General features: G+C 32.4%; 1 protein-coding gene across 2 annotated transcripts in view; it reads right to left on the bottom strand.

Moving 5' to 3' along the window:
- Positions 1 to 6,427: 6,427 nt before the first annotated feature.
- The window catches only part of LOC144979847 (contactin-3-like), a 113,069-nt gene continuing 91,862 nt past the window's right edge, over positions 6,428 to 27,634 (bottom strand). Inside the window, exons 26-33 of one of the 2 annotated variants that reach the window (XR_013646783.1) lie at positions 26,511 to 26,642; positions 25,148 to 25,405; positions 20,674 to 20,714; positions 14,184 to 14,229; positions 11,331 to 11,646; positions 9,888 to 9,969; positions 8,339 to 8,472; positions 6,428 to 7,657 (exon numbers count right to left, since the gene is read on the bottom strand). Coding sequence is in view for 1 of the 2 variants with exons in the window: in XM_078927053.1 (XP_078783179.1) it covers positions 7,499 to 7,657; positions 8,339 to 8,472; positions 9,888 to 9,969; positions 11,331 to 11,646; positions 14,184 to 14,229; positions 25,148 to 25,405; positions 26,511 to 26,642 (1,127 nt within the window). In the remaining variant the exon portion in view is untranslated. The remainder of the gene's footprint in view (positions 7,658 to 8,338; positions 8,473 to 9,887; positions 9,970 to 11,330; positions 11,647 to 14,183; positions 14,230 to 20,673; positions 20,715 to 25,147; positions 25,406 to 26,510; positions 26,643 to 27,634) is intronic. The other variant, XM_078927053.1, reaches the window with a different exon arrangement.

The following is a 27,634-nucleotide window of genomic DNA, read 5'->3' as shown; positions in this document are numbered from 1 at the left end:
AAAGGGAGAAATTTGATCCGAGCCATTTTTTGAAACAAAAATTTGAAGAAAAATGAAATTGCGTAAAAAACTGTTCGAATCAAATTTCTTCCTTCTTACAAAAATTGCGACTGTGGTGTAACGGCTTATAGCATCTTCCTGAAATTTTCACCACAAAAATTGAATCGTATGCAAAAAACTAGACGTTTCTATCATTTCATTTGTAGTTTTAGACTATTTCAATTCTTTATCGGGTAGTAAAAAAAAAAACCCACCCTTGTAATATTGCCTAACAGGCGTCATGTCTCGTTCTACATGTTAAGTGTTGCTGTTTGTAAGGGGTCCCTTGTAAAGTGCTTTGAGCACGTTTAGTGGAAATTTATGTATATAAAAGCTCAACTTTTAAAAATATATATTACAATATATTATGCATTGCATTTGACAAATAAAGCTTTTTAAGACATCGTCTTTAATTTAAAAAAAAACAAAAAACGAAAGATGCTGTAAGAGATTATATCACATACATTTTGGCACGAGTTATAATGAAGACTTAGAAAGCACTTTCAAGAAAAATCAAATGAATATTCTTAAGATTTGAAGAAAATAAAAAAAAATAGTATCACAAATAAAGCAGGAAACAAGGATCTTTGCATATGCATAGATTACATATGGACTTAGATATGAGAAACACATACGTATAGATGACATATTGACTTAGATATGAGAAACACATACCGATAGATGACATATTGACTTAGGTATGAGAAACAGACATAATTAAAGCGTCATAAACATCAAAACAAATTCACTTTGTGAGTAAATAGAAGGAGGGTGCCTTTCAAAACCTGTTAAGTGACAGGCCATGTAGAAAATGAAGTTATATCACCATCCAATTTATTGGAATCGTTGAAATCACCAGGAAAAAGCTACATATCCAAAAGAAGACGAGTATTTTTTTTTTTTCTCTTTAACTCGCTAAATATAGGACAAAAGATCGTATTTTTCTTTCAAAGTAATAAACAAAAATGAATACAACAGCTTAAAAAAAACCCCGAACACGGAATGTTTCGGGTTCAAAACTCTTCTTCAGCTAACGACGAAAGAAAGTGAAAACATAAATATTTTACTTAACAAAATAGGTTGACGACAAACATATTCGGCACATCCATTCTGTATAATAATATTGGAACCTGCTGTTGATCTGGTTTTTTAATAATGCATTTATGCTTTCATGTTTTTTGTTTTTTTTTTGTTTGCTAAAGAAGGGTTTTAAGCCTGAAACGTTCCGTGTTTGGTATTTTGTTCTTTTTTGAAGCTGTTATATTCATGTTTGTTTATTACTATTTACAGTCCACAGCTTCTAGCAGCCTAGTATCACTTTAATTTTCTCCCAATGTTGAAAAAGAGATTAAACAGGTTTTCAAAGGAACCTCCACAGTTATTGACACAAACAATGAAAAATGCTAAACTGACAATATTATAAAAACATATACAAGGTGTCGTTGAGTAAGAATAATGTTGAAACTTTGGAAATGCTTTTGTTGTCATTTCTATATTTTCCATATAGAGACAAAATGGAAACCTTTTTCCTTTCTTTCTAATATTCTCCAGATGAAAGCAATTTTTAAAATCATCTCCAAACACTCCCATTAAAAATGCGAATGATTTAAGCATTATATTTTTCTATTTCTTCCTTGGAATGTCACTTGCTCCAAAACACGGTGCTTGATATCTGGAATATGTGGGAAAATTCTCTTTGTTTCCATTTGAAGTATCTGATGATTGTCACAGTGTTCTAAGACCAGTTGCCCAGACTTTGATTCATCTTAATCATTTGTGCATCGTTCGTTGAAGAACACTTAAATAAAAATTTCATAATAAACAAAGTCTTCTTTGAATTTAAAACAAATTTACTTATGATGAAAAAATCAATGCTTCAGTAAATACGCGAGAGATTTTTGAAATCACACAATTTGGGCAAACTCTCTTCTCATATTATGATGAGTAAAAGTATTTAACAACATGTGAAATATAAACGTAAAACTGTTTTGATCATTAAATGTTCCTTGCAACACCTTCCGTCATTTCACACCTTGTACAAAAATCATAAAATTGGAGTAGATATTGCACACATAAAAGCACTAACAAAATGCATCACTGGTTGTAGAAATCATGATATATCAGGTCTTTTGACCTAAATCAAATTTTTAAAAATCTGTTAATGCTACAAAGTATCCATGGTTTTGTCTGATACAATGCTGTATGCTATCATGCAATCAAAACTTTCCTTGGGCGTTTAACTTCCTCTTTAATCAACTTTATGATTGAAACATTGTAAAGCTGATTAAGTATAGTAAAGACAAGGAAACGTGATCTATCGTAGATTCATTAAAAATAAAATATGAGTGAAGTAAATAAAAAAATGCGTAATTTAAAAAAAGCTTTTAAAGAAAAATAAAACTTCCTTTAAATAAACATATTAAAAATTCTGAAGAGAAGGAAATAAAAGACATTTTCAAACAAAATCATTTGCATAGTTCATTACAGGCTGTACTGTACAGTCTAGAAAACACGATGATGCTGATCATTCAATTCACAATAATGTTCGAGGCTCTATTTCATTTAGTAATCTCTAAAAAGACAAATTGAAAATGTTGATGGCAACAAGGAACAAATATTACAGGGAGATAAAATAAACAGTAAACATGGACCCATAAAAAACTCATTAGCCTGGAGATAGATGACGACGCCTTCCTACACAGAGGAGCTCTATACGCAAAAGTGTGAATCATCAGTGACCAATGTCAAAAGGTATGGAATTGTTTGTTTCAAAATATACTTGAAAATAAGATCGGCAGTGTGCATCGAATGCAAAACTATCAAATCATGTAGTCCTGTGTGATAAAGATTCATCCCTAACAATGGTGATTATCTTCAATCATTTGCTGATACGGATGTGTACTCATTTGGTATATTTTGTATAATGTCAATCATATTGTAATACTAAGATAAAGAACTGAACAAGTGTGCATGAAAGGTGCCAGACAAAGCAAGAAAGAAAAATACAAGAAAAAAAAACCATCCCAAAAAATCAGTCGACCTTGACTGTGGAGGTCGATCCATTTTTTAGGATGGTTTTTTCTTATATTTTTCTTTCTTGCTTTGTCTGGCACCTTTCATACACACTTGTTCAGTTATTTATCTTACATCAGTGCCGGTCCTAAATTTCTTAATTTGAAATTATTCTAACATTTGGAGGAAAACATACATCAGGATCACAAAGTCGTGTTGATTGTCCTTGGACCAGACCTGCCGACAATTACAAAAAATTCGTAGAACTACGAATTTTTTGTTGCTGATTGCAGAACTATTTATGCAGCTTTAATACAATAAATCTTGTTAAAAAGGAAAGATTGGCACCAGATTGCTTACTGTGAGGAATTCAAAGAATTGATTAATCCTTTTAAGGGTGAATTGTAGATTCGTTGTAAATTTTAAGATTTAATCAGGACGCCTCCATTTTTGTTTCATAGAAAATTACGATTTAAAAAAAAAATTGGGGATTGGCAGGCCTGCTTTAACAAACACTTGAGACTAGAAAACATCCCAAGCATATCTAGAAAAAGGCGTTAAAATTATACATTGATCTGCATATTCATGTGAACTAAATAAATGCGACAAAAAAATTTAAAAAAGAACCAAAATAATTTTGAGAAATTATAAATACTAAGGGGAAAAAAATACTAATTTAAAACAACAAATTGCCTAATAGCATTGCATACTGGTATTGTAAACATGAAATGGACATGAAACATCACTTAACACAGACATTTTATTTACATACCACCTTTTTAATAAAATATCATAAGACTTTTGAATAGTCTGTTTAGTACAGACACAATTACATTGCGTATCAATAGGTTGGGGTGTTTACAAAGACATGTAAACACGACGTGTAGTCTATCTTTTTTAATGTTGTTTGTGGAATCAACTCATCAATGTTTGTTGTTGGTGGAATCAACTCACCAATCTAACCGACATTTCGAGACTCTTAACTCACTCAGTCCTAGAGATTTTTGCTTCTTTTCCAAATTGGAAAAAAAATGTATTAAAGCATGTTCATAGATATTCTCATTCAAATATCATTAACATGTAAAAACTAAAAACATTAGCTTTGATACTATGCCTATAATTTGTCTCAGAAAAATGTAATAAATAGGCATGGGGTATAAGTAACCCAGGGTAACCTACGGATATAGTCGATATTAGGGTTGAGTGAGTTAAGTTAAGCTTTAAAGTTTTGAATGATTTTTCGAAAGTGGGGGGTACTATTTTTTACAGTTTTTGCTGCTTATACTAGATTGCAAATAATGCATTTTCTCTTTCAATATTAAAAAGATTTCATTGCCATTTCAGTGCAATGTTTAGGATGGACTTAAGACTGTGATATGGGAATCTCTTGTAGAAGAGATTTCTTGTTATTTGCTCAAAAATGTTGGTTACTCTGGTACAAGATTCCAGCAACAATTATTGAATATTCCAACACTGGTATAGTGGACCAGGAACCCTGTAAACAATGCTGGCAGGACCCTGGATCATATTATAAAATATCTTCAAAACAACACACTTTTAATATTGCTAATAAGCAAGACACCTTAAATATTACTAAAAAGTAAATGTTATTGAAACAATATTTTTTTTTTTTAATCCCATAAAATCCTTTTTTCTTTGTTGAATCTGAAGCCTCATTGAATCCAATGGGAAATGAACTCAGTCCATCAAGCATAGGGAATAAGATTAGTCGAAGAGTAGCATCCCTTGATTGGACGTCCTCTTACAGAGAGAACGTCAAAATGGTTTTGCGCATGTGTCTCTCTCGTCCTCGCTTTCGGTGAAGTGTCTCAAGCCGCTTTCACCGCAAGCGAGGACGAGAGACGCATGCGCACAACCAACTTGACGTTCTCTCTCTGTTCTCTCTCTAATAACTGTTCTCTCTCTAATAACTTTTGCGCTGGTGACGTCCAATCAAGGGACGCTACTCTTCCGCTAATCTCATTCCCTATTGCTGGAAAAGTGTTCCTCATGCACTTACAAAATGAGCGATAATGGTAACATTTTAGTTGAAATGTGTAGTGTAAAAGAATGTTGTAAATTCATGGAATGTTATACCTTAGACCGTATTCTCATTGTGATCATCAAATGTAAACCAATGGCAGTATGTCATAAAATGTCAAAAATTGCTCCCTTAAAACACATCAGCATATCTATTCTGATACGCATTCATTCATAAGACTTGCCACATAATGTTGCTGGGGTCAATGGCATCTCAATATCGAAGCGAAATTAATAATAAATTACAACTAACGTTAACAATGCAGGGATGCCAACTGATATTTGAAAAAAAAAAACAACCCTGAAAATGAGCAGAAAATCACATCTCATCTAAAACTTAAGTTATTAATAAAATCATCTCTCTCAACTCTCCCCTTTCCTTTGCAAGTGTTTGAGCCATTTGTTGCATCAATTCCAATAACATTATTTCTGTCTTTAAAAGAGGGACCCTCAATTGCCTCCATGGAGACAGGAAAAGTTGCTGAGGTGAGGTGTGAAAAAACCTGGAAAAACTGTACATTTGGCATCTTGCCAATGCGTAGAAAGAACTCCCTTACTCCAAGGGACCTTACTCATGCTAATTGGATACAACCCATTTTAAGTAAAGACAGTCAATTTATAAAATTTTTTATTTTTCTTCAATGCTTAACTGTCAACTTGTTTCAGATAATAAAAAAGACTGTGTACAATAGTTGAAATCATATATGATTCAATTTTGCCCTCATTTCATGAAATCTGCTTCAATGTTTGCTTTAGCTTTTTATAAAATATAATGTCTGTTTTCTGAAATCATCGACCAATTTGTAGCTTTGAAGGCAGCTTATTAAAAAGATTCCCTTTCGATCAAATCTTGACACATCAAATCAAATATTTAGTGTCAAAATGAAGGTAACAAAAGGCACTATGTCCAATATGTAAGGCCTGGCCTGTACCAAAGTGATAGAATAAGTCCAAAAAAAAAAATTCATTCTGCAAGCATTAATCAGCCAGATCAAATTTCACTTTATAAAGACAAGGTTCAAATCTGTTCTTACACAACATCAAATCCAACCATTTTCATCACTATCTAGTACTGGAAATTTGGTATTCACACTTATTTTCAATAAGAGCGTAGTAACTGTCATGTGACTGTCATGTGACCCAAAGAAAACACAAAACCCCATATAATTCGTTGGAATCAACACACGTCACCATGAATCTGTTTATTTGCCTTAACAATGCCATCCTCTCAACTCACAATCGTCTTCAGTGTGCTGTGTCATGCATCGTGCTTTGTTGACAAAGGGGAGATCCAAAACATCCACAACTTCATCATTGTGAATAAGACTGACGTCTCTTTTCTATTTTTGTTCATTGGTAATTTAATTCTTTGAGCTCCAAGCAGTAACATTGTCTTCTGGCACTTTTCTACTCACTTCATTTTCTGTTATTATCAACATATGTGCCTGCTCCATTCACTTTTCTGAATTAATAGTCAACCCCCAATATTGGAGCTTATTCAATGTCTCAATCGTTTCTGTGTTACATGTTTGTGTTGAGATGAGAGCTTTAGCATTACTGGTGACTTGTAAACAAACTTCGTGGAGCTTGTGTGTCGTGAACCCATGACCTCAAGAAGTCGTGAGAGGGACTCGGGATAGACACACCGTTTGAAACCACTTTTTTTTGTAGTGGTGGATGGAGGCGACTGCATAGCGTCCCTCCCACGGCCAGGCGGAGTTGTCGTATCAGTAACGTTATGGGTTCGAGCCCCTATCGCCGCAAATTATTATTCTCTATTGTCTTCTGGCACTTTTCTACTCACTTCATTTTCTGTAATTAGTAACAATTGCATCTTGATTAAACAGTAGGATATGATGTCATGTAAGAATAAAAACTACCTCTGAGTTTAGCACGTCAAATATCTAAATAGCAAACCATATATTCCAGCCATCACTGGCACAGAAATTGTGTTTTCAAAGCTTTCAACAGTTAACAAAAATAATTGCTATGAGCTTGGAAAAATGTAAAAGCCATAACTTCACTAACATTTGTTCTACAAAATACAATTATCATCACTGTATTATTCCTGTTAACTGCAATGGGAATATAGAAAATGCAGACCAACAACAACTACAACAACAACAACACACACGCACACAGAAACACATTCACATACACACACATTTTCGATACCGCACACACTGTTTTTAAATTTCCATTAAACAAATTTTCTTTGTCCTGCTGACATTTGTGTTAAAAAGGACTGCACTGTACATTTTATCCTTAATCAACTGTATCTATTTGCATCAACAGATCAACAACTGCTGCAATAACAACAGCCACAACAACAACAACAACAACAACAACAACAACAACAACAACAACAACAACAACAACAACAATAATAACAACAGTAGTAACAGCATCATAAGACTGTTCTTTCGTTAAATATAACTTCTGATTGGATTTCGTTGTCTATCAAGCCATCTGAGTCATCGATGCTGACAATTTGACTGTTCCTCAGTATGGCTATGGCAGCTGCACTCTCACTTTTCATTCTAGACCGACGTTTCAGGGTGTCAGACTGAAGAGATGAAAAAAAATAAGGACAAAATTAAATCAGTGTCTCTAATTTTAAAAAATATATATATAATACATACCTACATACCTACATACATACATACATACATACATACATACATACATACATACTACATACATTCATTACACACACACACACACACACACACACACACACACACACACACACACACAACACATATATATATATATATTATATATATATATATATATATATATATATATATATATATATATATATAATATATATATATTTAGATCCAAAGCTATAAAGCCTTTTAAATAGCTTTGAAATTTAAAAATAAAAACAAATACTGCAGACAAATGAGATGATGTGTGGTAATGGTGTTGTTAAGGTGAAAAATCGAAAACATTGATGGGACATTGATCTTTGAGTCACAACATTTACCCCAAAAAAAAAAAATGTTCCAATTTTAAATTTTACAAGATTATTTCATTATTTCACTTAATCAAACAAATTCTATTTTGTTCGATTTTTTGTTCTGCAGTTTGTTTTTTCCAAGATTACAATTCATATTTACATGATATACTTGGGAAAAACACAAAATAATTTAATGTTGGACATTTTATACCAATATCTAAAGACAACTGACAACACAGAAGTAGAAGGTTGAGGTGAAACTGGTAAAAGAGCAAAACTCACCATAATAGAGACTGTATCATCGAGGGATTTGGAGGATGTTATTCTTTCCTCTGTATCTGAAGATGTCTCACCTTTAAATCCCGTAGGAACGGGCACAGGTTTGGTTCTTGGGTCTGATACCTCCTCTGCCATTCCTTTGAATATTTAAACAAAAAACAATGAAAAGCTTTAGTGTCTGGTGTTTTTTTAATTCAGAAAAGTGAGTGGAGCAGGCACTTATGTTGGTAACAACAAGATATGAAGTGAGTAGAAAAGTGCCAGAAGACAATAGAGAATAAAAAATTTTTATTCTCTATTGTCTTCTGGCACTTTTCTACTCACTTCATATCTTGTTGTTACCAACATAAGTGCCTGCTCCACTCACTTTTCTGAATTAAAAATTCACCCCATACACTGGAGCATACTCAATGTCTCAATCGTTTCTATGTTATATGTTTGTGATGAGAATATTGGCTATTAAGCTTAACTGCTGGTCAAAATTACTTCGCGATGGTGGTGAACGAATCGGCGATCTCAAGAAGTGGGTGAGAGAGGGATCTAGAAATGACTTTGGGTTTGAAACGAATATTTTTGTGTTCGTGGATAGCTCACACGGTAGAGCCACGCTTTCACCTGCCAGGCGGAGTTGTCGTACCAATAAGGTCGCAGGTTCGAACCCCACCACCGCCGCGAAAAATTTTTTTTATTCTCTATTGTCTTCTGGCACTTTTCTACTCACCTCATATCTTAGTGTCTGGTGTTATGATGTAATAAGTTTATTTATATTAGTATTACTATTATTATTATTATTATTATATTATTATTATATTATTTTATTATTATTATCATCATTACTATCAGTATTATTATCATCATTATTACCACTATTTTAATGACTTTTTTTCGCCTATTACAAGAGCTGTAACCTGACAATAATTGCCTATTTGGACAATAAAGATTATTATTATTATTATTATTATTTTCTTGATATGAAAGTCTTACGCATGTTTCGTGTACGACCTGTACTTGTAACACTGATATTTGTATTGAAAAAGCGCCTCGAACTGTTTGCAGGAGTGGTATAAATGATTTACATTATTATTGTTACATTTTCTGGTGACTGCAAAGCTGATGTTTTACCTTAGTGGGGGAAGGGATGTAATATAGTTAATATTAATGTTCAATACAAGGGAAACAATCCTTGTATTGTGTTGTCTTGTTGTATTGTTTCAGTTATGATCCTTTGATGATCCTTCTTTTTATTTTATTCATAATATTCAGTTCCGGAATAAACACTTCCGTTTTTTGAATCTTGGAAGTCAGCCATGATCAACAACCGGTCTTATAAAGTTATCTTCAATAATCTACAACAATCTTTAATAATCTACAACAGCTACACCTCCAAATTTATTTTGTCAACCCAACTTCCGAAGTCTTCCTCCGCGCTAAGGACGGTTTCGTAGCCACCTTCAAGTTTAGTGACCACCACAATCATAACCTTCTGTCATAGCCTTATATAACTTTTTATTTTACATTTTATATTTTTCTTAGGCCAGTTGTTTTCACTAACCTCCTTCCTCGTCTAGCTTGGAATAACCTTGACCTTGAAATATAGAGGGCTTGGAGAGACGTTTAAAACTTGAACCCTTGGACTAGTGGAATGAATGGGAAAATTATATCAAATTAATAATCAATTGCTTGAGAACATAATTCAAGTAGTTGGTCATCAGAAAAAAACAAACAAAAACAAACCCATTCATAAGGGACATATAGATGGCCCGTTGATCAAACCTCTGAAGTATAGTATCGCAAAGAGGCTACTTCAGAGGTTTGATCAACGGGCCACGGATATATTCTTTCTTTCCTTAAAAGTCAATTAGATTTTGGTAGAAACTTCAAACTGATTCATTGATCGATTAGAAATGTTGATTTGGATTTTGAAGCAAAAAAAAAAAAAAAAAGAAATAACAGATGACGGGTTTGTTAAAATTTATATTTTTAGATCTTTAGATTCGAAACGACTTACAAGCATCCAAATAATGTTTTTGTTTGTTTTTAGGTGTTTAACAGCGCTTTCGACACTATTTAGGTCATTTAAGCGCCCGGCATCCAAATAAAAGCAAAATGGACATGCTCAACAGACAACAAAACAAGGACAAGTGGGATTATCTACATGTTAAGTCTGATACCACCTATAAGTTACCTCCAGACACAGGCATTGGATCTGAACAATCAGGAATATAATCAATCGAATAGCAACATCACAACCATATCAATTCTTCTTCAAGTACCAAGTCTGTGCCAGACATCGGTGATCATTGCACGCCATTCATCACATATCAATAACTAACAAAAATGCTAAAGAGAGATGATTTATGGTATTTAAAAATAAAATCTTCTCCAAAAAGAAACATCCCTCTCACTGTATTCGTCTCAGCAAACATTTCAGACAGAGACTGGGAAAAACTTAAAGGTCTCATTCCAGGACAATGACAAAAAATCTTATTGATGTAAGGTACATATGATTGATGAGGAAGCAGATGAGTGGAGCGGTTTATAATCCCCTCAGTCATTATTACCCCCCCTCCCTTTGGTAGATTATGCTCTAGCCCTTTTTGGAAATTAGCAAATAATAAAAGTAAAATACAGCAACAGTGGAATGAAAGCAAGTATAGAAAAATCAATTGACAAGTCAGGTGAAATTCAATGCTTACCTAAAGAAATAAATTGAAATAAAACCCAAAGGTGAGAATGAAAAGGCTTTAAAATGCAAAAATATAGTCCATTTATGCTGTCACATTTAACAGATAAGAAAATTGTACTTCTTAATTCTTATAAGAAAATTGTAATTCTTAATTCTTATAAGAAAATTGTAATTCTTAATTCTTATAAGAAAATTGTAATTCTTAATTCAGAAAAGAAAATTGTGATATATTTGAAAAGTCTTTCCATATTTGCTTTACTTCTAGTATTTTTACAATTTCAGACTTCAAGCAGTTTCTTATAGCAATACCTTTGCATTTGTTCCAATTGCTGGTTTTGCCTGCGGACTAGAAACATTCAGATTGTCAACATTATCTTTGCCATCTTTGTCAACTGTGCCTGATACTTCTCCCAGTGGTTGTGAAGTTGTATTTGTGATAGCTGCTGTTGTTGTTGTTGTCATTGTTGTTGAGGTTACAGTTGTGGATTGACACGAATTGTTGTTGTTGTTGTTGTTTGTACTAAAGTTGTCTGCCTTGACAGTGCTGGATGAGATGATAGTTGCCGTTGTGGTGGTGGCTGCTGATGGATCCGTTTGTGATTGTTGTTGTTGTGTAGATGTTTGTCTGAAAATTAGAAGAAAAAAAAAAAAACAAACAAAAAAATGAATAAATAAATGGTTGAAAAACAAAACAAGAAATAGATCATTGTATCATTTCATATTGCCTGTGTGTGTGTCCCCCTCCCACTGTGTAAAAACAAGAAAAGGATGATTAAATCACTGTATTATTCCATATTGTATGTGAAAGTTTTTTGTTGTGTTACAGCACAGTGTTAAATTCACACCCAGGCCTTAAATAGGTACTAGTAAGAGAATGAGGCTAAAAATTCCAGCTGGAATCGGTCGTCTCATTCCTAGAAACTCATTTCCTGCTCTCAGGATTGTGTTATAACCACCAGTAAGCTTTTTACATACTAGGCAATGAATCAATTATGCCTGCTCTCAGGATTGTGTTATAACCACCAGTAAGCTTTTTAGTAGGCAATGATGAATTATATTTAATTAGGTCAGCCCGTTTAAGCAGGCAACATGGCACTTCAACAATATTCCCTTAGAAATAACATTTTGCACATAGATTCCTCTGTCCATCCAGCATGATTGGTTGGCTAATTTCTAGGGCAACGTGGCTCAGTGGTACGGTCTTTGCTTCATACCCAAAAGGTACCGAGTTCGATCACCCACCGCTGCGCTGTGTGGCCTTGAGCAAGTCACCTCACCATAGCTCAATTTGGAGCGCTGCACTGTGGCTGATGCCTGGGTCATTCCAGTCTTCCTTGGACTAGACCCTAGAGACAAATTTCCCAAATGGGATGAATAAAGGGAATTATTATTATTATTATTATTATTATTATTATTATTATTATTATTATTATTATTATTATTATTATTATTATCATTATCATTATTATCATTATTATTATTATTATTATTACTATTATTATTATTATTATTATTATTATTATTATTATTATTATCATTATCATTATTATTATTATTATTATTATTATTATTATTATTATTATTATTATATTATTATTATTATTATAGTATTATTATTATTATTATTATGATTATTATTATTATTATTATTATTATTATTATTATTATTATTATTATTATTATTATTATATTATTATTATTATTATTATTATTATTATTATTATCATTATTATTATTATTATTATCATTATCATTATTTATATTTATTTATTTTATTTTTAAAAAATTATATCTGATGGAAATAATTTGTGATAGACAATAGTCTTATCCAATGAGTAGTAAGCAAATGTTATAATTAATTCAATGCTACAAAAACCCAAATTAAGCTACGATTTCATTCTCTGGGCCTTCTAGCTTTAAAGGATCATCCACTCACCCACTGCCAGTTGAAATAAAATACATCACATTATAAATATCACGAGGGTCGTGTAATCTTTATTTTTTATTTTGTATTATTTAGGTAGCAGCATTATTTGAGAGAAGAGAAATTTTCCCCTGAACTTGCCCATTATGCCCACAAGGCACAACTTCTAGCTTACCATTGGTAAGCCAATCTCATAACTACTGTACTGAAGCGTCAGCCTATCAAAAGTATATTCCATGTAATTTGCACGGCACATATACATGAAGACCACAAGGGAAAAACGATCAAAGTCACATTTTTCAGCTTTTGAGAAAATCAAAATCAAAGTTTGGAAACCCATTGAAAACGCCACATGATAATATGAATTGAACTGAATGTGAATTACTAAACGTATATATTTTGACCACAAGTCAGATGCATATAAAAAAAACAAGCTCTTGGTTGATTTTAATACCAAATTATTGTGACATTAGAACAGTAAGTGTCTTTCGGACGTTGATCGATTTCCTCCTGTGGCCTTCATATGAATACAGGGACAAGTGGGTCATACACATTGGCAGCATATAATCAAACATGGCATTACAACTCACCATGCTTATGAATAGAGTTAAGTCTCATGAGTCAATCCGTTTTTATATACAGTAGTCCTTCAAAGCCAATAGTAATTGCTTGCTACCCTTTGGATAGGACACTAGTCTATTGCAAAGTATTTTCTGCTAGATCTAACAGACCCAGCTACCCAATCACTGCTGGGTGGGCATGGGGGTCTGAAAAAAATCTCAATTGCACCCGGGATCGATCTTGGTCCTTTTTGGGTGTGAAGCGAGTTCTCTACCAAATTAGCTATTGGGTCCCCCTGGTTTTTATATAGTCTATTTGTCTGTCTATCTGTTTCATTATCTGTCTAGAAATCAGTCTATTTATCATCTCTGTTATTTACACTTACAATATAATTATAACCAACACATTTTCAGCGCAATCTCTGAGATTCTTGACAAAAATTATATAGGAGGATTGGTATTGATAGAGAATGCAGGAAAATTCCTATTACCTATTAATAGTCATAAAGTTTCTTCCTATGCAGTTGTTATCCCATTCTAGAACACAGCAAGAAAAAAATTAGAGGTGGGATAAAAGGCACACATTGTTATAATATCTTATTTGGCTTAATTTGAACAGAAACATAATTGATGTAAAGGCTACAACATTGAAAGACGACACACACACATATTACTCACTCATTGTGTTGATGGACGGTCCCTATTGTTCCTTCTTCCCCTACATCTGAAAAAAAGAAATTGATCAAAGGAAAATAAGAACTTGTAAAAATTGTTCAACTTAACCAGGGAAAATGACAACATTAAAAGCAGTTTGAGAGCTGCATTGACTTTGTCATTGCTACACGTTTCTTTTTTGCCATTTCATCCCATAGGGGAAATTTTTTTCTAGGGTCTATTTCAAGGGAAGACTGGAATAACCCAGGTGTCAGCCACAGTGCAGCGCTGCAAATTCAGCTAGGTAACACAGTGTAGCAGCGGTGATTGAATTTGGTGCCTTCCAGGTACGAAACAAAGACCGTACCGCTGAGCCACGCTGCGCCTATATATATATGGATAGATCTAAGGCTTAATTGTGCTTGCAATCACTGAAGAGATCAAAATGACAGAGAGAAAGAGTTCAAAAGGAAACAGAAATAGACCCTGAGGACAATTTATCCCTTTGCCACTCCATAGCCCCAACCAGACACAAGCATTAATTAATCCCTGACAGAAGTAAATACAATAGAACAAATCGGATACTATTTTATAAAGGACTGGAATAAACTCGGAATAAATCTGTTTATTCTAGTCCTGTACACATTGGTCACTATCCTGGCATGCAAATTATAAGTTCAGATGTGATCCAGGTTAACAAATTTAAAAACAAAAATAAACAAAAAAAACAAAAACAAACAACAGCAAAACTTTAAAAAACAAAACAAAAGCAAGAAGAAAAAAAAAAAAGAATGAAAGAAAGAAAAAGCCAATGATTTAATTTCTCAGGTATCAATTTCATATCATAATAGTCTGTTGTTTTCTGTTTCAGGAGTTTTGTGGAGCTTGGATCAATTTCAGCCCCGTGAAAGGAAAATGAAGAAGTGATTTTAAAATGTTGAATAGAGAGTCTTTATCTAGTTCTAACAAACAAGTTAATCATGGACATTCAAGAAAGATAACAGCAGATCTGATGTAAACAATATAGATAAACTTATATATAAAAATCAATGCCTCGGTTTGATGTGTTTGAACTGGCTGGTCAAATTATTATCTCTCAGATAAAAAAAATAATAAAAACATCCTGATCTCAAGAAATGTTTTAATTCCAAAATCTAGAGGTACATAAATGAGTCAATAAAATGTATAGTAAAATAAAAGGAGTAAAAGTGACTCGTATAAAAGTTACAACACAAAGTAAATGATGTTTCGGTCTTTAGCCTTCTTCAAGTAAATGTAGATAAGAAAAGGAAATATGTTAGATTTGTATAATGGTTAATAAATGAGAAAAAGAGGGTATGAAAAGAAAACATTATAGGTGATTTTTTTCAACTAATAAATAGATGTGCCGAAATGAGTCAATAAAATGGAGATAAAGATAAGGGAGTAAATCTGACTCATGAATGAACAACATACTCTGTGTTTACTTGATAAAGGCCAAGGGCCGAAACGTCGTTTGTTTTGTGTTGTTCATTCATGAGTCAGATTTACTCCCTTCACCTGTTTTCTTTTCTAACCCCCTTTTTCTCATTTACTAACCATTGTACAAAAGTCATCATCATCATCATTGCCTTTTTCACCCTGGGTCAGGGTATAGGCCACAGACAAACAGTTTCCATCCTTCTCTATCCTGAGCCAACTTTTTTATCTCATTCCAGGTCTTACCACTTCTTTGTATATCAGCTTCTTTAATTCTTCTCCATGTTCCTCGTGGCCTTCCCCTTGATCTTCTGCCCTGAGGGTTCCAGTCCAATACTTTCTTTGTTATAGTTGAGTCATTCTTTCTAAGCGTGTGTCCAATCCACCTCCATCGTCTTCTTCCTATATCCTCTCCCACTGGTTTCTGCTGTGTTCTTTTCCATACTTCTTCATTTTTATTCTATCCATCCATTTTATTCTGAGTAGCTTACGCATGCACCTGTTTACGAAAATCTGTACCCTCCTTATACATGCCTGTGATGCGTTCCAAGTTTCACATCCATACAGTAGGACAGACTTCACGTTTGAGTTGAAAAGTCTTAGCTTTAGTTGAAGGGAGATATCTTTAGTTCTCCAAACTCTGTTCAAAGATGTGAATGCAGCCTGTGCCTTTCCTATTCGTGCTTTCACCTCTGCTTCCGTGCCTCCATCCTTGTCAATTATACTTCCGAGATAGCAGAAAGTGTCTATATCTTCGAGTTCCTGATCTTTTACTTTGATCTGCTCCCTTTGACGCGTACCTATCCTCAAGACCTTTGACTTTGCAGGGTGAATTCTTAGACCAATTGATTCCGAGAGGCTGTTTATAATTGTGGTTTTTGCTTGCATCTGGTCCTGGGTGTGGGACAGAAGAGCCAGATCATCTGCAAAATCCAGATCATCCAACTGTGTCCAGGGGGTCCACTGTATCCCATTTCTTCTCCCTTTGGAGGTTTCCTTCATTAGCCAATCAATGGCAAGGATGAACAGGAATGGTGAGAGCAAGCATCCCTGCTTGACACCAGTCTTAATTTCAAAGCTGTCAGTAAGCTGATCTTCATGTACAACCCTGCAACTTGATCCTTCATACATTTCCTTAATGAGGTTTACTATCTTTTCAGGGAGTCCATAATGTGCCAGAATTTTCCACAATGTTGCTCTGTCAATACTGTCGAAAGCCTTCTCGTAATCCAGAAAGTTGACAATAAGAGGAGAGTTCCATTCTATAGACTGTTCTACTATGACTCGCAGAGAGGCAATCTGGTCGGTGGTTGAACGGTTTTTCCGAAAACCTGCCTGTTCGTCCCGCAGTTTAGCAAATGTAGATAAGAAAAGGAAATATGTTAGATTTGTATAATGGTTAATAAATGAGAAAAAGAGGGTATGAAAAGAAAACATTATAGGTGATTTTTTTCAACTAATAAATAGATGTGCCGAAATGAGTCAATAAAATGGAGATAAAGATAAAGGGAGTAAATCTGACTCATGAATGAACAACATACTCTGTGTTTACTTGATAAAGGCCAAGGGCCGAAACGTCGTTTGTTTTGTGTTGTTCATTCATGAGTCAGATTTACTCCCTTCACCTGTTTTCTTTTCTAACCCCCTTTTTCTCATTTACTAACCATTGTACAAAAGTAATATAATGTATTTCCTTTTCTTGAAAAATGGTAATACCGCGTAACAGTGCCCCGTCTCATTCTACATGTTACGTGTTGCTGTTGGTCATGGACCCTTTGTAAAGCACTTTGAGCATGTTTAGTGGATATTGCACTATATAAAAGCTCAACTTTTTAAAATCTATATCATCCTGACACAATACAGAGTTGAGATCATGGATCATAAATGTAGCGTGTCCATCAAGAGAAATAAATATTGTAAGCTCTACACGTGTTGTAATAGAAACCATGGTTAAGACATGAATAGTAAAACTAATAAATAGAGGTGCCGAAATGAGTCAATACAATGGAGATAAAGATAAAGGGAGTAAATCTGATAAGGCCAAGGGCCGAAACGTCGTTTGTTTTGTGTTGTTCGTTCATGAGTCAGATTTACTCCCTTTATCTTTATCTCCATTAAGACATGAATATCTATGACATTTATATGATTAATTCTACGGTTATATAAAATAAATAAGTCAACAGTGAGAGAGAAAGAAAGTAAAACCACAGCATTGAAAACTGACACACACTAGTAAAGTATAAAATGATAAATAGAATGAAATGAGAAAATATTCACCATAAAAGAAATGAAAGAATTCAAATTTCAAAAATGAAAAACATCCAAAGTAAAATTGGCAAAAAGAAAAGCAAATTTAAAGGAGGAAAAAAGATGACAACGATAAATTAGAAGTTCAATTTTTAAAATATATGTATAAATTATTATTATTATTAATGATAATAATAATAATATTAATAATAATAATAATAATAATAATAATATAATAATAATAATAATAATAATAATATAATAATAATAATAACAATAATAATAATATAACAATTAATAATAATGATAATAATTAATAATAATATTAATAATAATAATAATAATAATAATAATAATAATAATAATAATAATAATAATAATAATAACATCAATAATAACAATAATAATAATAATGATAAAATTAATAATAATAATAATAATAATAATAATAATAATAATAATAATAATAATAATAATAATAAATAATAATAATAATAATACATAATAATAATAATATAATAATAATAATATAATAATAATAATATAATAAATAATAATAATATAATAATAATAATAATAATAATAATAATAATAATAATACATAATAATAATAATTAATAATAAATAATAATAATAAATATAATAATAATAATAATATAATAATAATAATATAATAATAATAATAATAATAATAATAATAAATAATAATAATAAATAATAATAATAATAATAATAATAATAACATTAATAATAACAATAATAATAATAATAACAATAATAATAATAATAATAATAATTAATAATAATAATAATAATAATAATAATAATAATAATAATAATAATAATAATAATAATAATAAATTAATAATAAAATAATATAATAATAATAATAATAATAATAATAATAATAAAATAATAATAATAATAATAATATAATAATAATAATAATAATAATAATAATAATAATAATAATAATAATAATAATAATAATAATAATAATTAATAATATAATAATAATAATAATAATAATAATAATAATAATAATAATAATAATAATATAATAATAACATATAATAATAATAATAATAATAATAATAAAATAATAATAATATAAATTAATAATAATAATAATAATAATAATAATAATAATAATAATAATAATAATAATAATAATAATAATAATAATAATATAATAATAATAATAATAATTAATAATAAAATAATAATAATAAATAATATAATATAATAAATAATAATAATAATATAATAATATAAATAATAATAATAATAATAATAATAATATAATAATAATAATATAATAATAATAATAATAATAAATAATTAATAATAATATATAATAATAATAATAATAATAAATAATATAATAATAATAATAATAATAATAACATAATATCAATAATAAACTTAATAATAAATAATAAAATAATAATAATAATAATAATAATAATAATAAATAATAATTTTAATAATAACAACAACAATAATAATGATAAAAGCAACATATGAAAATGATCGAATTAAAAAAAAAGCTTGCCAAATATTGACACCTTGAAAACCATAAATAATAAAAATCATCAAATAAAAATATCAAAAAATAATAATCAAATTCAAAATGAAAAAAATAAAATGTCAAGCAGGTCAAATATTTCCTTTATAAACCTTCAATAATGATACAAGTCATTATGGAAACTTATTTCAAAAACATAATTTTTTAAATAGTAAAATGTGTGCTAAAAAGATTTAAAAAACCCATCTATGTTAGAATAAACAGTTAAAATAAAATCCCAATGTAAATGAAAACACCAAAATATTTCTATTTTCCTAAGATCAAACCGTAACATACCGACCACAATGACGATTAAATTTCAATCAACCAAAATTGATGATATAAAGTGAAACAATAATCAAAATTATATTTTAAAAACATCCAAAAAAGGCCATAGTGAATGAAACCCCCCCCCCCCCCCCCAAAAAAAAAACCTGTCAAATAAAAATAAAAATTGTCAAATGTCTGGCGCTAAAGGAAAATGTTAGTGATGTTGAATCTAGTCGATGACTGAATAGGTGACAATGATTGCAAATCTTTGATTGCATTGGGTCTTGGGTAAAACATTTTACACGCATGACTTCACTTGATACGAGTGTGAATGTGTGAATAAGTACCATCTTGTTATAGGTAGTGGAACATATTGTAAGAATGCAAGCATGACAAAGGTCTAACATCTGCCTTATATCACCATTAGAAATGAAACTTGGTTTCTAAGAGAATAAATGAAAATTTTAAATTCCCTTTATTTATCGCCAAGGAGAAATTTGTCTTTAGAGTCTATTCCAAGGGAAGACCGCCCGGAATAACCCAGGCATCAGCTGCAGTGAACAAAGCCACAAAGTGAGCTAGGGCGAGGTGACTTGCTCAAGGCCACACAGCAAGGCGGGTAGTTGAACTCGGTACCTTTTGGGTAAGAAGCAAAGACCATACCGCTGAGCCACGCTGCCCCAGATCTCTGAGGCACTCAGAGTTACAATGAGCAAAGTGTGTACTGTATTGAAATACATATCTATTTATTTTCGTAAAACATAAGATGTGAAATTACATCTAGCGCCAGTACGGTCATAGTCAGGCACGATATAGATAGCTAAAACAACCAAAACAGATGAAAACCAAAAAGAACCAAACGTATATCAAATATCAAATGTAAAGCACAATGCAAGAACCAAAAGTTATTGTTAGAAAAAATACACCAAAAAAAACCACGCTATATTATACACCCAGAGATAGAGAACCTACCACTTGTGTAGTGTAGCCCCTGTTAAAGTAAGCATGGTAGGCTGGAGAAAACAGAGTACACGTCCAGTAGTAAAACATTATAATATAATAATACAATAGGGAACATAAGTGTGATGTCAAAAAAAAAAACACAACTGGTTCCAATCTCATTGGAAGTGTAAAAACCACTCTTCCGGAGGACTGGATACTTACCTTGTGAAATGGATATTCAGTTTTCAGATTGGTAGCATCTTATTTTCTAGTCTAAATGTGTGCTGGTCGTCAATAAAGATCATTCATCCTCACTCTTTTACGTCCCGTAATCCTAAGAATCTTCCTATACATCCTGCTATTAAAAATGTTATACCTAAGAATCTTCCTATACATCCTGCTATTAAAACAGTTATACCTAAGAATCTTCCTATACATCCTGCTATTAAAACAGTTATACCTAAGAATCTTCCTATACATCCTGCTATTAAAACAGTTATACCTAAGAATCTTCCTATACATCCTGCTATTTAAACAGTTATACCTAAGAATCTTCCTATACATCCTGCTATTTAAACAGTTATACCTAAGAATCTTCCTATACATCCTGCTATTAAAACAGTTATACCTAAGAATCTTCCTATAAATCCTGCTATTAAAACAGTTATACCTAAGAATCTTCCTATACATCCTGCTATTTAAACAGTTATACCTAAGACTTCTAAATCTGCTTTAACATTTACCTAAGATCTTACTATCACTGCTATTAAAACAGTTATACCTAAGAATCTTCCTTTACATCCTGCTATTAAAACAGTTATACCTAAGAATCTTCCTATAAATCCTGCTATTAAAACAGTTATACCTAAGAATCTTCCTATACATCCTGCTATTAAAACAGTTATACCTAAGAATCTTCCTATAAATCCTGCTATTAAAACAGTTATACCTAAGAATCTTCCAATAAATCCTGCTATTAAAACAGTTATACCATCTTTTGATTCATTATGTAACCTATTCATTACTACTAGTCCTCCAAAGGACGGTCACATACACATTTCAATTCAATATGTAACCTATTCATTACTACTAGTCCTCCAAAGGACAGTTACATACACATTTCAATTCAATATGTAACCTATTCATTACTACTAGTCCTCCAAAGGACGGTTACATACACATTTTAATTCAATATGTAACCTATTCATTACTACTAGTCCTCCAAAGAACGGTTACATACACATTTCAATTCAATATGTAGCCTATTCATTACTACTAGTCCTCCAAAGGACAGTTACATACACATTTCAATTCAATATGTAACCTATTCATTACTACTAGTCTCCAAATACGGTTACATACACATGTCAATTCAATTTGTAACCTATTCATTACTACTAGTCCTCCAAAGGACGGTTACATACACATTTCAATTCAATATGTAACCTATTCATTACTACTAGTCCTCCAAAGGACGGTTACATACACATTTCAATGCAATATGTAACCTATTCATTACTACTAGTCCTCCAAAGGACGGTTACATACATATTTCAATTCAATATGTAATCTATTAATTACTACTAGTCCTCCAAAGGGCGGTTACATACACATTTCAATTCAATATGTAACCTATTCATTACTACTAGTCCTCCAAAGGACGGTTACATACACATTTCAATTCAATATGTAACCTATTCATTACTACTAGTCTCCAAAGGACGGTTACATACACATTTCAATTCAATATGTAACCTATTCATTACTACTAGTCCTCCAAAGGACGGTTACATACACATTTCAATTCAATATGTAACCTATTAATTACTACTAGTCCTCCAAAGGGCGGTTACATACACATTTCAATTCAATATGTAACCTATTCATTACTACTAGTCCTCCAAAGGACGGTTACATACACATTTCAATTCAATATGTAACCTATTCATTACCACTAGTCCTCCAAAGGACGGTTACATACACATTTCAAAGGATTTTGGGATCGGAAAAGTAGTAAAGGTGTGACATCACAACTTCCCAGCCGTATTGCCCTATTGTATAAAAGTAACAAGTCACTTGTCCATATTTAACTCTCTCATTACCAGCCATTTTCACAATTTTTCATGAAAATTCACACCCACCCAACACAAAAAATAGATATTTTCTACTCAAAACAGAAAAGGAACAAGTACATTATATACATATAATTGTCCAGTGTCTAATTTTTATCTCTATAACAAAGTATTTTCTTTATAATTTGTGATGTACAAAGGATTTCGAATGAGAAAACTGTTGGTTGCATCGTAACGAATGTGACAATTTTCCTATAGGTGGTAAGGAGAAGGTTAAATCATATGAGCACATGAAGACAGAGTTTATCCCAGATTATGATGAAAGTGAATTTAAAAATAACACGCGCCATATTTGCCTTTGCCTAGTCATCTGGAAGCAAGAAAAACAGGCATAAAGGCAGAATGGGCAGATCTGAACTTGTCTCGGCTTTCTTCGATCGATTGCTGACAAGGTATGGAGTCTTAGAATGTATTACAGAATCATTTAAAAAAAAAAAAAGTTTTTAGTGCTAGTGTTTAAGTTTTACTGCCTCTTCTTATCTTGTAGCAAAATCAAGCAATGTTGAGTGCTGTTGGTAACCAGGTAATTATCAGAAAAATCTAGCCCAAACATCATATCCCTAGAGTATTTCACACATAGTACCCCCCTCCCCCTTCTTTGGCTCAGGTGTGGATGAGTTCCTGGTCACAGACAGTGGTATAAAGTGTAAGAAAGCTGATAGAAAAAAAGAATATCTGTCAAGCTACTTGTACTGTATGAAATGTAAATTAATTCCACAGGGCCTGCTGGGATGGTTATTGAAGCATCACGGTGTAAACTGAGCACGGAAATGAGCTATTCAGGGGTATCCCCTTTTCATTGGCATTTCTATCATAAAATTAATAGGGAATGAGATTAGCGGAAGAGTAGCATCCCTTGATTGGACGTCACCCATAGTCTGTGACGTCACCGGCGGAAAAGTTATTAGAGAGAGAACGTCATGTTCGTTGTGAGCATGCGTCTCTCGTCCTCGCTTCCGGTGAACGCGGCTTGAGACACTTCAAAACCAAATTGACGTTCTCTCTGTAAGGTGACGTCCAATCAAGGGACACTACTCTTCCGCTAATCTCATTCCCTATTAAACTGGAAACAGTTGGGTTTATTGGGGCCGACCTGAAAGGTCAGAAGGTTGAAAATGGATTCAACCGTAACTCTCACGAGTTCATATGAATGGAAAATCGAACAGTGTCTAATCATAGTGAACTCGAAAGAGTTAAAGCTTGTCTTTAATTGGATTCAGGTGCTGAGAAAAAGCAGGCATCATTTTTATTATCAGAGAATTATATTAAGAGAATGTTATGTCAAAAAATTTACAAGAATTAAGGATGCATAATACTGTTAGGGAAAGCGAAAGACAAAATAAAGCAGATGTTATACATAGAAAAATATTTTGATTACAATAAGGTTTGAAGTATCAGATTTAGTAATATAATATTACAAAAGCATTTTTCACACGTCTATAATACGTCAGTTAAAAAAAAGTTAATGAATAGAGATTATATGAGTAGTGACATACTAGTCCAATAACATAATAGCAGGCTGGCAAAATCAGATCATACTAAACTAAAATTTTGAAATAATTTTTATCAAGAAGGTGCTAAGGATTTATGGATATGCAGAAGACTGGAGTATTACTGACGAAAGAGTGAAAATGGAAAGGCTTCGTAAGGGAACAAAACAGACAATGGACGTTTCGGGTATAAACCCTTCGTCAGAACAACAGTACACAAATAAACGTGGAAAACAAATAAAATTTGTTTGTACTGTTGTGCTGACGAAGGGTTTGTACCCGAAACGTCCATTGTCTGTTTTGTTCCCATACGAAGCCTTTCCATTTTCACTCTTTCGTTAGTATTTTACGATCACCGGCTTCAGACAGCCCTTACCATTTTCTAAAAAGAAATTGAGAACAAAAGTTAAAACTTTTTACAGTAGCCTATGTTAATATATTTACAGGTCTGATAGCCAAGTTGTTGTGGGCTGAAATTCAAAACTACATTCAAGACAGTCTCTCGAACACTGAAATACAACAGTGACAATTTGATCACAATTTTTCCATACAGTTATCAGACCTCTCTGTGTGTGTGTGTGTGTGTGTGTGTGTGTGTGTGAGAGAGAGAGAGAAAGAGAGAGATAGTGTGTGTGTGTGTGTGTGTGTGGAGAGAGAGAGAGAGAGAGAGTGTGTGTGTGTGTGTGTGTGGAGAGAGAGAGAGAAAGAAAGAGAGAGAGAGAGAGTGAGAGAGAGAAAGAGAGAGAGAGAGAGAGAGAGAGAAAGAGAGATAGAGAGAGAGAGAGAGAGAGAGAGAGAGAGAGAGAGAGAGAGAGAGAGAGAGAGAGAGAGAGAGATAGTGTGTGTGTGTGTGTGTGTATGTAAATAGCAACCTAATCTTACCATAGCTCAAGCGTTGCTTCTTGCGATACTTCTTGCACTGGGCACAGATAAAGATGAGGAGAACGATGAGAGCAATGGCCCCGATGATACTTCCTGCCACAATAGAGGCCAAATTCTTCTTGACGTGATTCTGCTCACCATCTTCTTCTTGCAAGGCTCCAAAACTGGAGGTTGCCATTGACGATGAAATGTTTCTTGTGACATTCCCTGATGTGGTCATAGGTAGGGTCACTGGTTTTGTACTGGGTATCGATACCACTGAAAAAAAATTATAACTATTATGGCAACAATACAACAACAACAATAAGAATTTCAAAAATAAAAATAACCATAACAACAACAACAATTACAACAACAACAACAACAACAACAACAACAACAACAACAACAACAACAGTAAGAATTTCAAAATAAAAATAACTATAAACAACAACAACAACAACAACAACAATAAGAATTTCAAAAATAAAAATAACCACAACAACAACAACAACAACAACAAACAACAATAAGAATTTCAAAAATAAAAATAACCATAACAACAACAACAACAACAACAACAACAATAAGAATTTCAAAAATAAAAATAACCATAACAACAACAACAACAACAACAACAACAATAAGAATTTCAAAAATAAAAATAACCATAACAACAACAACAACAACAACAACAACAACAATAAGAATTTCAAAAATAAAAATAACCACAACAACAACAACAACAACAACAACAACAACAACAACAACAGTAAGAATTTCAAAAATAAAAATAACCATAACAACAACAACAACAACAACAACAACAATAAGAATTTCAAAAATAAAAATAACCATAACAACAACAACAACAACAACAACAACAACAACAACAACAATAAGAATTTCAAAAATAAAAATAACCATAACAACAACAACAACAACAACAATTTTAAAAATAAAAATAACAACAACAACGATGACGACGACAATGATGATGGCAATGAAGATGATGATGAGGATAATGATGATGATAATGAAGGCGACGATGACAACAATGACAATGATGATGATGATGATAAAGTAGTAGAAGAAGAAGAAGAAGAAGAAGAAGAAGAAGAAGAAGAAGAAGAAGAAGAAGAAGAAGAAGAAGAAGAAGAAGAAGAAGAAGAAGAAGAAGAAGAAGAAGAAGAAGAAGGATAAATGAAGAAGGTAAGAGAGAGAGAGGAGAGAGAGAAAGAGAGAGAGAGAGAGAGAGAGAGAGAGAGAGAGAGTGAGAGAGAGAGAGAGTGAGAGAGAGAGAGAGGGAGGGAGGGAGAGAGAGAGAGAGAGAGGGAGAGGGAGAGAAGTTATTCTCTTTAGTCATATTATAACTGTATCATACATGTTGTCACAAGTAGAATTGTATGGTGTCCTACTCTTTCCTCATTCTTGGCTGCTATGCTAATGTTGTAAGTCGTATTGGGCAAGAGGTTGGTCAAAAGGCAACTTGTGGTATGGACAGATGTGGTTTTACCTGAAAGATAACATGGAGAAAAAAGATTTAAAATATTTAATATCTAGTGTAAGCACACTATCATTTACAAAGAGTGCCTCTGCCTAGAAATGACTTTTAGTGTTGAGCCTGCTGTTTCTCACTAAACAGATATACAAATCTTCTGACAGGACATTTAAGTGAAAGCCATTGTAGGTCTTGATACTAAATTATGATTTAAACATTGTCCTTGGTCAAAAGATCTGTACAAGCGTGTATAAAAGGTGCCAGACACAGAAAGAAAGAAAAATACAAGAAAACAACCATCCCAAAAACATCAGTCGACCTCGACTGGGGATCGAACGCCAGACCTTCTGATTGCTCGTCAGACATGCTACCATTACACCACCTGATCCCTAATTTATCACTATATTAGTACATGAAAATATTTCTGCATTGGTTTTGTAACACTATATATTGTTTTATCAAGTTTTGGGAAGGAAAGAACATAATGTATACGATTTCAAAGCTGGATGCAGTCAGACAGTAAATGACTTCACACTAAACTCGTGGTAGATTCTGGATGTTGGGAAGATGGCAGTTGAGGTTCTGGCGTGACTTCCCCGCATAACAATGATTGCTTTAGCCCATCAAAACGTTTTGTAACAATGTACTTTGTGTTGCCATGAAGTCAGTGTAAAAATAAAATATCATCATGCTAACAACCTGACAAGGAACTCACCAACCACGAAGGTTTGTGACTAATAATGCTAAGTCATACATTTTTAAAATCGTACAACTCTAAAATTGGACAAAAATAAAGGGACTAGTATCTTCCACAGAACAACAGAATCATTTGAGATTGATGATGATGATGATCATCATGATGATGTGATGATGATGACGGCGACGACGACAAAGATGATAATGATGACGCAATGATAATGATGATGATGATGATGATGATGATGATGATGATGATGATGATGATAACAATGAAAATGATGGTGATGAAATAATAATGATAATGGTAA

This window comes from Berghia stephanieae, chromosome 9 (genome assembly GCF_034508935.2).
Source record: "Berghia stephanieae isolate SIO BIC M18660-M18661 chromosome 9, UCSD_Bste_1.3, whole genome shotgun sequence".
In the NCBI taxonomy this organism is placed as follows: domain Eukaryota; kingdom Metazoa; phylum Mollusca; class Gastropoda; order Nudibranchia; family Aeolidiidae; genus Berghia; species Berghia stephanieae.
The sequence above is the reverse complement of the archived record's forward strand: the minus strand, read 5'-3'. Positions and strand labels throughout refer to the sequence as shown.